The sequence below is a fragment of the Nestor notabilis genome, unplaced genomic scaffold (genome assembly GCF_000696875.1).
Source record: "Nestor notabilis isolate BGI_N333 unplaced genomic scaffold, ASM69687v1 scaffold12541, whole genome shotgun sequence".
Classification (NCBI taxonomy): domain Eukaryota; kingdom Metazoa; phylum Chordata; class Aves; order Psittaciformes; family Psittacidae; genus Nestor; species Nestor notabilis.
In genome coordinates this window covers 4,621-20,612 of record NW_009915202.1, presented here as the reverse complement: position 1 = coordinate 20,612, position 15,992 = coordinate 4,621, and the positions used below count along the sequence as shown (strand labels likewise).

At 37.8% G+C, this 15,992-nt stretch overlaps 1 protein-coding gene across 1 annotated transcript; it reads right to left on the bottom strand.

Annotated features, from left to right (window-relative positions):
* Positions 1–859: 859 nt before the first annotated feature.
* Positions 860–15,147, bottom strand: TMEM68 (transmembrane protein 68). Its single transcript, XM_010024015.1, has 6 exons — positions 14,820–15,147; positions 12,324–12,488; positions 7,152–7,345; positions 5,001–5,061; positions 3,294–3,433; positions 860–1,284 (listed from the first exon to the last, which is right to left on the bottom strand). The coding sequence occupies exons 1-6, from the start codon at positions 15,145–15,147 to the stop codon at positions 1,180–1,182; spliced, it is 993 nt and encodes a 330-aa protein (XP_010022317.1). The 3' UTR covers positions 860–1,179.
* Positions 15,148–15,992: the final 845 nt, after the last annotated feature.

Here is a 15,992-nt window from a genome sequence, read left to right as displayed (position 1 = left end):
TTCCTATTTGGACAATAAAAGCACAGGCTTTATTTCAGAAAAAATAGAAGAATATAAATTTACTGTAAGTGCACACACTTTCCTATTCATTCAATTGTCTTCAGTTAAGGGAAGTATATAGTATTTCCCCCTTAATCCTGATTTAATAACTTACATAAATAACAGTGTTTGAAGAATATGGATGTTTAACAGTTTACACTTGTATTAGATTTAAAGGGTATTTGGGAATGTCTATCCTACTTTGCAAAAGAACTAGTACTTTTAAAAGGAATGTTGTACTAATTTTTTCTTTCCTTCAAAATAGAAATTTATGAGCTCATGTTACTAAATAGTATTCTTATTCCTGCTTCTTAAAGTTTAAATGCTTGGCTCATTCTTTGAAAGGAGAGCTTGCAGATTCACCAAGAAGCATATGGGACAACTCTCTGTTCAAGGGCAGATATCCTATATGGCTTGGTTTGGAAGAGCAGCTGTGCTGAGGGTTCTCATTCACAACATCGGAATGATTCAGAATCAGTAACAAGCTTTCTTGGTTCACTGCAGTTCTCCAATCAATTTTCACTCCTCCAAACTCCTTCTGAGCTCATCCAGTAAAACTAAACACTTTCCACCGCAGGTTTTGCAGGCATAGCTAGAGCTTCTGCAGGCCACAGAAGGCTGACCATTTCCCAGCAGCACAAGAGTAACAACCTGAAGAATGGCTGTTCTGCATTAATCTGGCCTGCTAAACCTAGTTACAGTGATGATGATCAAGACAGTAAGATTCTAGCACTACAGTAGGACTAACATTCAGGTTAAACAGTAACCATAGGTGGTGGGGTGGGGGGGACAGCAAAAAAAGAATAGACAAGAGACTGTGTACATAAAGACTTGCAGTATCAAAAAAAAAAAAAAAAGAACAAAAACCAAACCCAAAGCAAAACACAAAACCCAACACTTTCAAGGTAGGAATGTATCTGTCAAAAACTAAACTTCTGAACTTTGCCCCATTGTGAATCATTTGAAGTTTGGGTTCCTGAGCTTGATTCTAGGCAAGGGGAAGGGCAAGGGAAAGTGTCTTATATCTTAAATTATACAGCAGTATCATTAGGACAGTATTTAAAACCTATTGTTAGAAGAACTAATAAGTTACAAATATGACCTTAAGAATATTATAACTAAATAGTAGTTCAGAAGACCTTAATCTTCTTTCTTTTGTGTTTGAAATCGCTCCATTAAAGCCCTAAATATATTTCCTGGTAATTTCTGATGTTTTTCTATTAGAGCTTGGAGTGCTGCTTTTGTCTGTAGTGAAAGAGAAAAAGTTCTTGGTCAAATTAAGTTTTCTTTCTATTGTTCATACATCAACACTATTTCTAGGTTCTTTTTCATCCCTTCAAGTGTCACAAAACTACTGTAAGCTCAAAATACTATTTTTGCACATTTAAGCCCACAGAATGGGTTTGCGAGATCACTGCCAGTGAACAGAACAACAAACTAGTATCATCTATCTCTGGTATCTGGTGTTCACAAGCTCTATTAGCAACAGACAATATTAAAATGACAATGGAGTAAATTACTCAAGAGACCTAGATCTATTAAGCACATCAGTGCCCAAGTGCTGTGCTGCAACTCAGGAACTTCTCCCTATGCCCAGGTTTGCACCAGCAACATTCTTCCAGTATGCAGGAACTTTGCTTCCACACATGCTCAGAAGCAGCAGTGGAAACACATCGTGTCTCAGCACATTTGGCTTATGCAAAGTAATGAAGTCTGCACCCAAATTCCCTAAAGGAGCTGGTCCTGTAAAGCATGCTTAGACTATACCTAAAAATACTGCATATGACAGCAGCATTCACTTTCACTCAAAAATGTAGCAGGCCAGGAAGTTAACAGTAGCCATTCTTATTACATAAATGCCCTATGGGAACATTCAAAACCAGGGCAATATACAAAGGTTACACTGAGGAGTTGCTGCAACCTTCCTTTTTGGCCTGGAGAAGCACAGACTAACTGAATTCTTAAGGCCAGAGACAAGAACAGAGAACTATTTGCCTTTGTAAACCAGTGGTTAGCAAGGGGAAAACTGGTTCTTGGTACAAGCTCCCACTGTTTATATGAAGTATGTGATCAACTGTTAAGTCCTGGGAGAAGGTTCCTGCCCACATCTCTCTATAGATCCAGTCCTAAGTGTCTCTACAGACTTACAATTTCTATTAGGTAAAAAAAAAAATTAGCTTGATTTTTCTCTATATAATGGGAAAATGCATGCTGTGCCATAGCCTGAAACATGAGATAAAACTTTAAAATCACTCTAACTAGGATTCTAGGGGATTCACATTCTAGGGACCTTATTTAGCAGAATTTGCACATAAGCCAGAAGCATGTTTTAGAGTCATTTAAACACATATTCTTTCCTGAAAGCCAACAGTTCTGAAGTCTTGTCAGACTGTACACCCAAACGAAACAATCAGTTTTCCATAACCAGGGCATAAAATAATGCAGATAAATATTTTCAGATGTCATTTTGCAGAGATCTAATCAGAGGGTAAACAGATGAGGAGAGACAACTGAACTGTCACCTGCATGGTCAAGAAGAAAAGTATCTTTCTCTGAAGTTTTCAGAATGCTAAAAGTGACCATCTGTGGAGCTTTCAAAAATGGCTGTTTCAGCCCCCTCCATCTGACTGCTCTATCACTTAACTGTTTTATGTCTCTGCACTGTGAAATCTATTAATAAACTGAATGAACATGAGGACCTGACAATCACTTCTATAAACCACCTACATCTGAACTTGGGAAACATTTTAAAGTTAATTTGTTGGGTGAGAAAATGGAGGATGTAGAAACGGAAACACACTATTCAAAGCAGTGACATTATTTACCTTAATTTTCTTATTGTATGGAATTTCATCAGCTTGTGAATACCAATTTACTATATTTGAAAGGCTTCAATTAGTATCTTTGTGAAAAGACCAAGAACCAGAACACTTTCTCTGGGTAAAGCACTTACATCTTTATCAACCCAGAGCAGTCTTATCTGACCGAACTTCTTCAGTCCCTAAAGCAAGTTGTTTCTCAAAGCAAATATAGGATGCAGTACTGACTTTAGAAAGCCTAGAACATCTGCAAGGTCTAATAATAAAAAAAAAGCATTTAAGAAGGGCATGCAGAGTTAAGCAAGTCCAAAGTTTATCATGATTCCACCAACTTTTATAACTAGCTCCAAGTGAGAAATTACTTGACAAGAATATTCCAGTGTTTTCTATCATTATACTCAATATTTTAAATATATATGTGCGTATCTCTCTTACCTTTGCAGTTAGTTCCTCTGCTGTTATATTTGGTTCGTATGGAATGGGTTCTCCAATAAATGTACGAAGCTTCACTGGAAACCCACCGTACACAGGAACTATTGGCAATCTAATACGTTCATACAGTGACCTAAGTATTTCTAATGTGAAAAAATTGAGGGGGAAGGGGGAAAGCAGAAGAAGGAAAAGGGAGGGAGGGTGGGGAGGAGAGAGGAAAAGAAAAAGGAGAGATTATTCTATAATGTGTTTTTTTTTCCCCCAGCATGTCTTAAAACCAAAACTGGCTTGTCAAGTTATCCAGCCCCTGACCCAGATTCTCAAGCAACGTGTCATCTCAAGTGCTATTTCCTAAAAGCTGTGTTAATGCTAACATCAGATGTGTTTCCACCCTAACCTAGTGTGAAATCTCTCCTTCAGAGAGTAGCAGCAAAGAGAAGGAAGAAGAGGAGAAAAATCTTGTAGCTGCCTCTCTGGAGAGTAAGGGAATGCTACACAATACAGGTTAAAGTTCAGCTAAGTTTACAGGTTAGCATAAGAAACTAGTATTGGAAGACTGTTCTCTTCAGTCCCATTGAGGTCTAGAGGATGAGAAATAGTTTTATCTGCCTAAAGTCATGCTAAAACACTGAATTGTTCTTTCAGATCACACATTCTTTGCAGTGAAACAATATAAAAAGAGAGAAAAAGGTATTTTGATCAGCTCTAAGAGGACACATCTTCTTCCCCACATGCCACCTTCTAAGCATCTAGCACAAATGCACCCAGAACAGATTCCTTGCAGAACGGGTGCTAATATTCTCTCTCGTTTGGGATGATTCTCCTGAACACAGCAACAATTTTTGTTTATTATATTGTTTATTCTTGCACAACCTGTCGAATACGTGAATTATTCTGCGCGCCTACATCTGATGCCTTGGCTTTCTCCATGCAATATATAGCTTTTAATTACAAGAGTAGAGAAGTGTTTTGCCATGCAGTCCTCTGATGAAGATGATGATGCCATACTCAAGGCAGAACATGGGGCATGGAGGAGACTGTTCAGGCCCTTTCTGTTAGATAGCAAGTTGAAGAATATAAAAAAAGGGGGTTTAACAACAGAGATGTGGGCATTTAATCATCCCAGAGGTGGACTCTTCAGACATATACCCTTGTATTTGTGTGCTGGCTGGAAGTCTCATAGAGGTGAGGAAAGACAGCAAGCAAATGCAAGGTTTTGTAAAGAATGACATATCTAGTGCTAAATAGTAAACCGACTACAGATTAAATGTTTAAACCACTCAAAGTATAAGCACAGGTAGATGCATAACCACAGAGCTTTAGGAATACATTTAAAGATGTTACTGTCTTTTGTCAATTGCAAACCCGTTTGCTTTGTTTCTTAACAGACAGCAGAAAACCTAGAGTTGGTCTAGCAGGTACTAGCAGAGAAAAAAAGTGCTCTAAATCTATTTGCCATTTTCCAGCTCCTTTTTCATTACTTCTGCTGCTTCTGTGAAGGCAAAAAGTTATATGAAGAGTAACTTAGGTGAGCCAATATGACATATAATGTGGATATTAAATCCTAATAACATCTCTGAACTCTACTGGAGAGCAAACCTCCAGGAACAAGGCTGTGACAAATCTCAAATTTATATGGGGATTATTTCTACAGAGATAGGCTAAACACATATGGAAAAATAAACTACAAAAAAATAGAAAATATCTTACTTATTCCTCCTAATGTCCTAACGCCTTCTCGAACATTTTGTGTAAACATAGGAATGATGGGCTAGGAGGGAAAAAAAATAATTAAGAATTTAATGAAGATAGCACTATCTAAAAAACTTCTACCTCACTTCAACCCAACAAGCAAATGAATTTCAGAAGTGTTTCTCAGACAAGGACATAGAAAGCAAAACAAGAATTCTTAAGTCCTGCTGTGACCTTCTCCTATGAGGTTTCAAGCTAGAGAATACCATGAGATTTCAGTAAGTCACTGTTTCAGCACATCCATTTTCTCAAACCAGTCCAGGATTTCAGAACCAGGCCTCCCTCATCTAGCAGTGTTTGCACAGCTGTGATTTAAGTGCTTAAACCTCCCACCTAATTTGCAGTTACACTCAAAAGGAAGAATTCACAGGATTGGGACCCTAAACTTGTCTGATTAATTTCTGTTACGCTGATTGTATTGCTTCACATATGCTGTGTCATACTCAATACATGTCCATGATTTATTTCTGCTGATAAATATTTGGAATTGTGTTGAATATTTCAAGTTTTTGTTGCTGTTTTTGAACTTGCAAACAGCTGTCAAGATTTATAAGAACCGGGAGGGGACTGACTACTACATGAATTTTTGTAATATCATTTTATAATGTGCATTCACTGTACACAGCATCATCAGAAATACAGAACTCTTTATGGGATTTTCAGACATTCAGATTCTTTCAAACTTTTTCAAAGCATGGAGATGAGCTAGTTAATGAAACTTTTCAGACAGGTATCAAGTTTTTTGGGGGGTAAGGGGGAAGAAGTCTGTAAATAATTCAGTGCAACTATAGAGAATAAAAAGAACTGCAGTTGCCTAAACTGAATGGTTACAAACTTCTTCATTCTAGAACCATCTTATCTGGATCATCTTTTGACATAAAGGTAGAGATTTTTTTTTTTACTAAGTTGGCTTACATGACAAAAATTCTGCCAAACAAACTACTGAAATGAGACAACTTCAAGAAGTTTAAGGTCCCAGTTTTAGACACACTTTTATTTCCATGAGGAGTTATGCTCCTGATTAAAGGTGACTTAAAGTTCATCTTTAATCTAAATAAAGACTGCCTCCCACAGTGTTCCTATTCTACTGCATCTCTTAGGGCTTTTTTTTGGGGGGGGATGAAACTGTAACACCTTTCGAGTGCATAAAGGGAACTGAACACACATTCAGTAAAATAAATATAACTAGTACAACCACAGTTGAATCCCAAGTATGGACTTTCATATGCTATTACAATACATTACTAAAATCTAGATCTGTTGAAAATATCCTGCTTAATCAGTGTTATTTTCCTCCTGAGAAGTGATACACACTTAAAATTGGGTCTTAAAAGTGTCCAATTTCTGTATAAAATGAAGAGATTTAACTAGTCTCTCCTTGACAGTACCTAAATATAAATCTCTTGGTGTGAGACTTACTTTCTAATTAGGTATACGCAGACCTACAGACATATGCACACAAGTATAAATATAGAATGAGGGGGACTCTGAAATCTTATTAAAATAGTTACAATTCAAATATATCATACACTTATGTGCCTTTCACAGTTGGTCCCATATGAATAATCTTATGCCTGCAGACCAAGCACAGTGCTAGATATTTGAACTGAGGAGACAGTTCACACTAGTGAACAGCATCTCCTGCTGTTGCTATCTGCCCTAGACATCCCTTACTACCATAAAATGCCAATACAGTAAGTACATCGTGCCAGTGATTCTGTATTGTGCTGGGTCACAGTATACACTTCAACAACAGGGGAAACAGAAATACTGATGTACAGCTGCTTCCCAACCACTGTCAGGGCTTGAGCTATCAGAATTCTGACCAGGTATATGTAAAGACAGCATATGCTTGTAATGTAGAAACAGTCCTGGATTTCATCTCTCATTCTTTTAAATTCTGGATTTCCTGACCACACTATTCTTAGCTGACTCCAAAGCCTTTTTATTGAAAGCAACAAAACCAGTCTTGAAATGTTGCAAGTAGACTATACTCATGATACACAACAACACAACACCAAATATATGGTAATCAAAACAGCTTTCCCTGGAAGAAAATATTAATGAGTTAGCAGTCTTTGCTTCTCTTCTGTGACTTGTCATACTTACCACTTTTGCATCGATGGCCACCTGAGCAAAGCCCTTCCGATTACCCCAAATAATAGTATACATTTCATCACTAAAGAGTGCTTCCCGAACTCCACCTGGGGCAATGGCTATCAGAGAGCCCTTCTTCAGAGCATTGACACATTCTTCTTTTGGTCCATGCATAACTCCATGTACATCAAGTAATATTTTAAAACCTGTAGGTTAAATAATATTAATTCAGAAGATGCTCATTCATAATACCATTGAGTATATTCCCAGCATGGAACATAATGGCTAAAACTTACTTGTCTAATAACCTGTAACCCCAAAACAAAGATGTTTCTAGAGGGACTGAAGCACTAAGTTCTGCTTATAAATTCTGGTCTAAAAAGTCAAAGATTTAGGGTAAATCTTCAAAAGTAAAGCCAGGTGCTATCTCACAGTCAGGACTAAAGTGGAAAAAAATGGCAAGTACTGCAACATCTTTCATGTGTCCCTTCAAAGGAGTTGTTAAGTCAGCTTTAGCACGCTGGCTCCTGGCTCCTTGCCTAAGCGCTACGTTTCAAACATAGCACAATCCTAATAAAGTGCAGCATGAGAAAATACCAGCAAATCTTGGTGGGTTTTGTTCTATTAACTTTGGCAAACAAAGAGCAGTCTGTGCAGAAGGAGGAGAATGACCAAGAAAATGCAACATTCTCTATGTTACAAATCACTGCAGGAAGTGACTCCCTGGTTCAGCCAGCAAGTATCCCGATGGCCCTTCCCACTAAAGAGGCATCAGGCAAGCCTGGATTAGGTTTATTCATCTTAAGATCTTAGGTTAAGATTTTTCATTTACTTAAGCTTTTAACTGTAAAGTTACATAAACCTCTCATATAATTTTGAATTTCAAAGGCCATAATGACCCTACCAAGAAATAGCAGAACATCAAAAATCTGCTTGCAAGCATCAAATGAGCACATACCTGATCAACTAGTCTAACATGAAACAATAAAACTAGCATAAACCTCTGTTTGCAGGAAATCAGTCATGTTCACTTGCTTTAATAATTTTTAGAATTATATGGTATTTATGAGTACTGCATACCAAAATGTGACCTTTAGATGACTGAGCAGTATGGGAAATACTGCACAAAAGGATGATAATTTTCTAAGTACCAAGAAGTCCAACATTAATTTTATTCCACAGTCCAACCTGGACTCTGCCCTTTGCCCCAGCATACTCTTCTCCTATTTTCAACAATATTGTGTCTGCACCAATGTTTGAAAACCCTTTGGAGAGCACCCAGTAACGCACTCAACACTTATCTCAGTACGTGCACTATATACAACTCTCTAACTTGGCTCCAGTGACTGTAACATAGGGGCTGTCAGCTACCTGGTAGCGGGATGGCAATGATGTCTCTTTTTCTGTGGTTGACTTTAGTATCACAGAGAGAGAGGAATCACTTAGACCGTTGAATCCAACCTTCCACAACTGTAGGAAACCACATATGCAGAACATTCAGTCCACAAGACACTTTGTAACACCTTGTGTACAGAACAAGCAAAAAGCCACAGCTCTTTTCATCTGCAGCATTACCGGAGAGGAACTGCCTCGAATGCCTAAAATCACAGCCAATCTTCTAAAGAGGGCTCCAGGATGACTCTAGGAAGCAAATATGGGCCATACTATAGGAGAGGGTGATGGAGAAGAATAAAAGTGAAATCTCAGTCCTCACTGCATACTTTGTGAAAAGATTTTCTCCTAACTCAACTTTAAAGAAATCAATGTATTCCTGAGCATTACTCAGTTAAGAATCTAAAAGAACCAGAAACTATTGGAATGTTTTTTTTTACATGACTAACCTCCAGCTTTTCAAAGAAAAAGGAAAAAGAGAAGCCACAGGACCGTATTTCAAATCCTTCTGCCCCAACATGCAAGCAACAGAAGCATACATAGTATTGATACAGTATAAATTGAGACAATAAAATAATTTCCTTTTGCGTCAATGTGAGAGAGATGAATTAGCCAATACTCAATAGGAATCTCCAGACACCTACAGGAGGTCTCCTATCAGTTTAGCTTCCTTCCATAAGCTGTATCTTTCAAGATTAAGCAGAAGCAAGAGGCACATTTGAGCCCCTGCAGGTTCACACATGCCTTAGGAGGCACAGCAACATTTTACAAACACACTCCAGTTAATTGCAGCTAATTCAGGACAGCAGTGCCCAACGCAGTGGATGCAATGAGACTGCCTACTGGCAATTGTATACTGCCATGGATCTGAAATTCAGAAGGATCATTAAGTTGTCTAATCCAAGTATGTCCAACAGCCTACAGACTCCCCAAACTCATCCCCCAGACCATTTATCCTGCATTGAGCGTAATCACTTCCGGTTAATTAAAACATCTTCTGAAAAGGTATCCAATTTAATCTGAAGACTTAATCAAGATCAGGCAGTCTTAGTACTAGGATAAAATTATGGCAGTCTTTCCTGTTTGAGTCACAAAAGAAGTGGCATCTGTCTGAGTTGCCAATCATAGATTACTGTGTGGATTTTGAAACACTATCCAGAACATTATCTGGGCTCTTTGGCCTTGTCTTCCATTAATAGCCCTAATTTATTCTCAGAACCAGGGAATTATGTAGGTTGGAAAGGACCTCTGTAGGTCATCTACTCCAACCTCCCATTCAAAGCGGGTCCAACTAGATCAGGCTGCTCAGGGCCTCACCCAGTGCAGTTTTGAAAGTCTCCAGGGATACAGATTCCCCAACTTGTCTAGGCAAACTGTTCAGGTGTCTGATCACCCTCATGGTAAAATACCTTTCCACACATCTAATTACACATCTGATTTCCTGTGTTGCAATTTGTCTCTGTCACTTCTTGTTCCATTGCTGTGCACCTTTAAGAAGAGTTTGACTCCCTCTTCTCTGTACCCTCCCGTTAGGTCGCTGAAGACAGCAATAATATATTCCCCCACCCTTAGTTGATACAGACCAAACAAACCCAGTTCTCACAGCCTCTCCTCATACATTCTATAGTCCAGCCCCCCATCAGCCACTGAACATGCTCTTAGTGTGTCAATGTCTGTCTTGTACTGGGGAGTCCAAAACTGGACATCACATTGCAAGATGCTGTTCACTCAAACGGTGTAGCAGGACTGATACGTAAAACAGGTATTTGTCTCAACCATTGCTCTCCGTGAACTGTGAACTGTAGCAGGGGTGACGAGACCGTTTACCCCTCAGAAAGAGACTTTATTGTTCTCTGAAGCAACTTGTGGATTTGGCTCTGTTGATTCAGCTGCGCATCCTTGCACAGGGAGGAGGCTGGGATGTTTCAGTTCTGAAATCCTGGCAAGAAACAAAAAGCGGACGGGAATGTCCTTGCAGGAACAAACGATATGGTCAGCAGATAAAAAACCTGCTGAATGAAAGGCACAATTCACGCGTGCAGCCCATGGCTGGTCGCAGTTGTTGCACAGTGCTGGGGTAATGGCTATCTGATCGACATCCAGACACAATATGGTATAAAGGACCGCACGACCACCAGCTAGTTGGAAGACTTCTCCCACCGATCCAGACGATGGGATGCCGTACGACTCTGTGGTGGTAACAACTATTTGACTCTGACTCTCTCTCCAAATCTATCGATACACTGCTTCTGCCCTTTTTTTTTCCCCTACTCTTTCTCTTTTCCTTCTTCTATTATTTTATTTTATTTTTTACAATAGTTTTAGGTAATAAATTGCATTATTTGGACATTTGACCTTGTTTGTGCCTTAATTTCACCTCACAAGATGCGAATCCTGTTTGTACCATCCACTGTCCTTTCCTGAAAAGCCACCTTTTTCCAAGGGTGCTGTCACATGCGATGTGCATCTGGGATGAAGCAAACTTCATGATTGCATTTGCTGAACTTTGTGATGTTTCTGCCTTTGGTATCATCGGTTAACTTCCTATGAGCACACTCTAGCCCCTCACCCAGTATTGGTCCCAGTATCAATCCCTGAGGAAGACCTATAGATGCCAGCTGTTAGCTAAACATTGTACCACTGAACCCAGCTCTTCAAGACCAGCCATTCAGCCAGATATCTCTGCAATGCCACTAAACGATATTTGGGAGATTTGTAAGTATACTCACACTTAGAATCTTATTTTAAAGCGGAAATTGAGAAAAACAAAAAAATCTCCCATTTGATAAACAACTGTATATAAATATTAACATACATAATATGGAGCTGAATATAAATTACAAAATAGGTTACATTAGTCAGCTGTATGCAAAAGATTTGATAATCAACTGGCAAATCCTATTCTGTTGGCAAATGCAGTTGTAGAGGCAAAGTCATGCTGTTATCAGCATGAAAAAGTTGTTTTCAGGGATTAAGGCTGAAATAAAACTATACTGACAAAAGGACATCTTTCTTTGTTTTCACTAAAAGCATCAGTGCACTACAGAACACTCTTTAAACTTTTAGTCACGAATTGAACTTGGGAAAAGAACTGGGTACTCCAGTATTTCACACACACAAAAAACAACCCCCCCACGTAATGCATTTCATCAATCAGCAGTGTTTTTCACTACGCCAAAAATCTCGTCCTAAACGTATTTTTCGATTTCTTCATGCTTCACCTCATATTTTACACGAATTTGTTGGACACTTCTACAGCATTCCTCCAAAAAAAGATTCTACTTGGAAGAATCTTCTTGTGGGCAGGTTCTACTGCCAATCATACTCAACCGAGTGGGTACAAAAATACATCGTCTCTCCAGACTATTACTGTCAACTTTAAGGACACTGCTTCCAAACAGTTTGCTTCTTAATCAGGTTACACCACTCATTCTGCCTATATTAACAAAAAAAGAAACATCTTACTTGGATCCTTGCTACTAATTAATACAGAGACAATTGTTTCTCCTATTATCCCCATCTCTTTGTTTCTAAGCACCCTAGAGTTCTTGGAAGGTGTTGCACAGCTTGGAAGTATGACCCATCCTTGCAAGGGCCAGTCTCATAAACTCATTCTTGTTTGTACAGAGCCTGTTAGAGACAGCTGTGCCTCAACACTTCCAGTAAATTTGTCTGAATGTCTGTTGAGAGCTGTGTTCCTGTGGCACAATTTTTATTGATAACATCATTAAAAAAAATAAAAATTACACCATTAAAAGTTCTCAATCTGATTGAAGTATAATGATATGTTACCTGGTAATCTAAAGACGAAATGATCAGCTACTACATGGCAGTATCTCTTCTTTTGTATAAGAAGTCTAGCCATGAAATAGACACAATCTGCAGGAGTAGCTCCATGATAAAACACAACAAGCCCTGGTCCTTCAGGAATATTTTCAGCACCATGAAGTTCATAACCTGTTAGAAGTTAAAGGCATAACAGATGTCAAAGTCTGCTATAATTCTACCCCAAAGAAACTAACTCATGGCAAGTTAGCAAATTGAAATCAATAGAAAGAAGTGACTTGCAGTATTTACTAAATTGCTTTGACAGGAAATACAGGTTTAATTTAAAGCAGAAGAGTCACATTTAAAGAGAGGAGAACAACAACATAAAAATAATTAAAAAAAAAAAAAAAGTGAAAACAAAGCACCCAGTCTCACTGTCTTGAAGTATGTAATTTTTCCTTATTTTTTCAGTTCACTGTCTTCAAGGCTGAAGAGTCCTCCAAATCAGTCATTCAAGAGAAATCACAATCAGGATTGGATAGGAGACGCAAAACAACTATTTCAAGTTATTATTTACCTTTCAAAGTTCATTGCCACCAGTAACTGTTTAAGAAGATGTGATGAGACAACATCCATTCATATGTCTCCTTTTACTTCAGGGTATGAAGATTACCTTTGTTATTTCTCTCAGTTATACTTGCTCCATTTTTCCATTACTAAGTATTAAAAGCTGTTAGGGGCTTTATATGCTTAATTGAAATATACATGAACGCAGACGAGTTTCTTACTGAACTTACACTTCTAATTAACAGTGCAGTTAACACAAAATATCAGAATGCATCAGTATATAACATTCAGTTAATATCAAGCAGTATTGTTACAGTATCTTGCTTGTGGTTTTTAAAGAAGTAATAAAAACTTCTTCCAAATTTAGTAAGGTCTGCAATTCCTATTCCAGTGAATTACATTATTTTTAGTCCTAAAGGTACTTTTGACTCTGTTCCCTCTTTTTTTCTTTCTATACCTGTGGAGCTGCAACATATTGCAAGCATAGTGAACCAAGTGATCACCGACTGTGATCCATGCCAGCTGGTCATAACCAGAATGATACCTACATCTAGCATTTACATAATATGTATATATGTTACATGTACCACATAACACTTTGGTTTTTGGGGCTTTTTGGGTTTTGGGTTGTTTTATTTGGTGTTTGGGTTTGGTTTTTTTTTCCCAATGCTGAGATTTCAGAAGAGAAGGTTCTTCCTATGATATATTGATTAATCAAGTGGGCGAAAAAATAACCACAAAATATTTCATTCTTTAGCAAGAGAAGTGTATAGAGAACATGGAAGCAGCTGGCAGGACAGAAAAAAAGTCACAATTGTCAATGAGGAACTGGATAAGAATCTTTTCTGTGCAAATAAAAAGTCAGACCTTATAAAAGGAAAAAGTTACTAAGGATGAAAAGAGCCAAGGCCTTAAAAAAATAATTTTCTTAGGAAAAAAAAGTAAATAGCTTTTTATTGTGAAGTGAGAATTTTAAGCTCTTTGATGTAGCTGTTGATTTTGATCTAGTGTACTTTCCTAGATTTGAAAGATACATCTTGGTCTTACAAAGCATATCTGATACAGGCGCTGCACCATCTGGTTATCAATGCCTTGAAAACCCACTTCCCTTTGACTAGAGAACAAATAGAGATGATTTTCAAGAAGGATTTGTTCTTTATGTAAATTGCTCTTAAACATCTCTCTCCTTTAGCTGCATCTAGCTGAATGGCTCTGAAAGAGGCTTATGATTTCCTTAGAAAGAAAAGCCAAATCATTTATTAAGTTTGTCTTTATAAAGAAATAATAGTAGAAGGACAAGGAACAGAGCCCTTAGTTTTGACATTCTAATAGAGAAAGTAGTTGTCAAAAACACATAGAAAGAAAATAAAAAAGTAGGGTTCTGTAACAGTTTTAGGCTCTAAAGTTAATTTGAAGTAGCAACTAGTGAGTGAATTGACACTAAGTTCTCCTTTTAGCCATCATTTGGCATTACACCTAAAGGGCTGGTTAAATTATACTAACATGCTAATAACATACTAGCTATAAGGAAACTGGCATCTAACTTCCAGTGTTCATATACTGACTCTGAAATAATACAGTTAATTGATCTAATTTTTAACACAGCAGACATTTTCAGGTCCTCCACAAATGAGGAAATCCAACAGTAGTTATAAAAAAGAAAAAAATACAAAAATTTAAAAATGCAAATATATTCAACTGGATGAACGATCTAATTTTGCAGCAGCAAAGGAATAAATGCATAAGACAAAAAATTTCACATCCAAAAAAGTCTCAGTGGCTTTTTTTTCTCCCAAGCACCACTGACAATCATTGGTAAAATGGGCAAATAACTGGCCTGAATTTCAGATTTCATGCAACAGCAGCACAATCAGATATATACTGATAATCCTGAAAGGTAAGCCAGGAATAGGAGCTTCAGCAGTTTTTAATCAAATATCAGACCTCACTTACCGTGCCATATTCTTCCATGTCCATCCCATAGGGTAGCCAACATTTGTTTTGCGCCATCCCAAAAGTCATTGGAATAAGCTTCCTTTAGTTCATTCTTCCTTTTATAAATATGAAGAAGGAGAATGGAAGTGTAGAAGAGGATGACGAGAACTCCTGGTAGAAGAAAAACTGCTACAAGTGGAAAAAGCACCCATAAAAGGTAGACTGCATAACTCAGATAATCTTCAATATGCTCCACGCCAGTCCATTCTCCCAGAATGTAAGTCAGGCAGGTTAAGTAGGACATAGGCATCGGTCCTGCAGCACAGGATTCATTTCCACCTATCATCTCCTGTTTAACATAAAAACAAAAAAACCAAACAAATTAATAAATCCTCAAAAAAGACAGACCTGCCTATACTGCTTAAGCATACAAAAAACCTCTCTGATGCATTTTATTCATGTACCATTTACCCCACATCCCAGCAGCACCTATTGGAAACATAATGGTTCACACACAAAACTTTTACTTGGTTTTCTTTAATCTTTTTCTTTAGCGTAGTGGAAATGCTGACAATTCTAGTTGAGAAAGACAGTGCAATTGCTTAATCTCAGGCTAAGATTTGATCTCATTAAAAACATTCAACTGTTGCAGATCCAAAACATTTATACTGTTACCAAAAATTTATACTGTTCTACACAATAGACAGTACATTCAAAACCTTCTTCCAAGCACTTACTACAGCAGGGAATGGCAGAATTTCAAATCTAGTGCTGTTACAATACCTACTGAGTACTTCCACTAACTACAAGCATACGATGATTGAGGAAGAAGATGGTCTTAAATAAGTAAGTATCACTCTTGGACAGACCTTGAACTGTACCTGGAAATTTACAAATAGTGAAACACCAATTTCAATGCACAACACAGAGAGACAGCAGAAAGGACAAGGAAAAAAAATAATACAAAAGTCCTTTAAAAGTTTTAACTGCTCTGGCTTTACTGTACCTATCTCTCCTCTCCAGTGCCAGCTCCTAAGAATTTTTAGGGCTAGACCACTCTTGGCTGGAATTTCAGGTCTTTTGTAATTCGAGAGCAATGCTTTTTTCTTAGCTTTCTAAGATTTAGAGGAAAACTTGCTATTCACATCATCTTACAAACATGAGACAACTTGTACGCTTGGGTATTTTAGC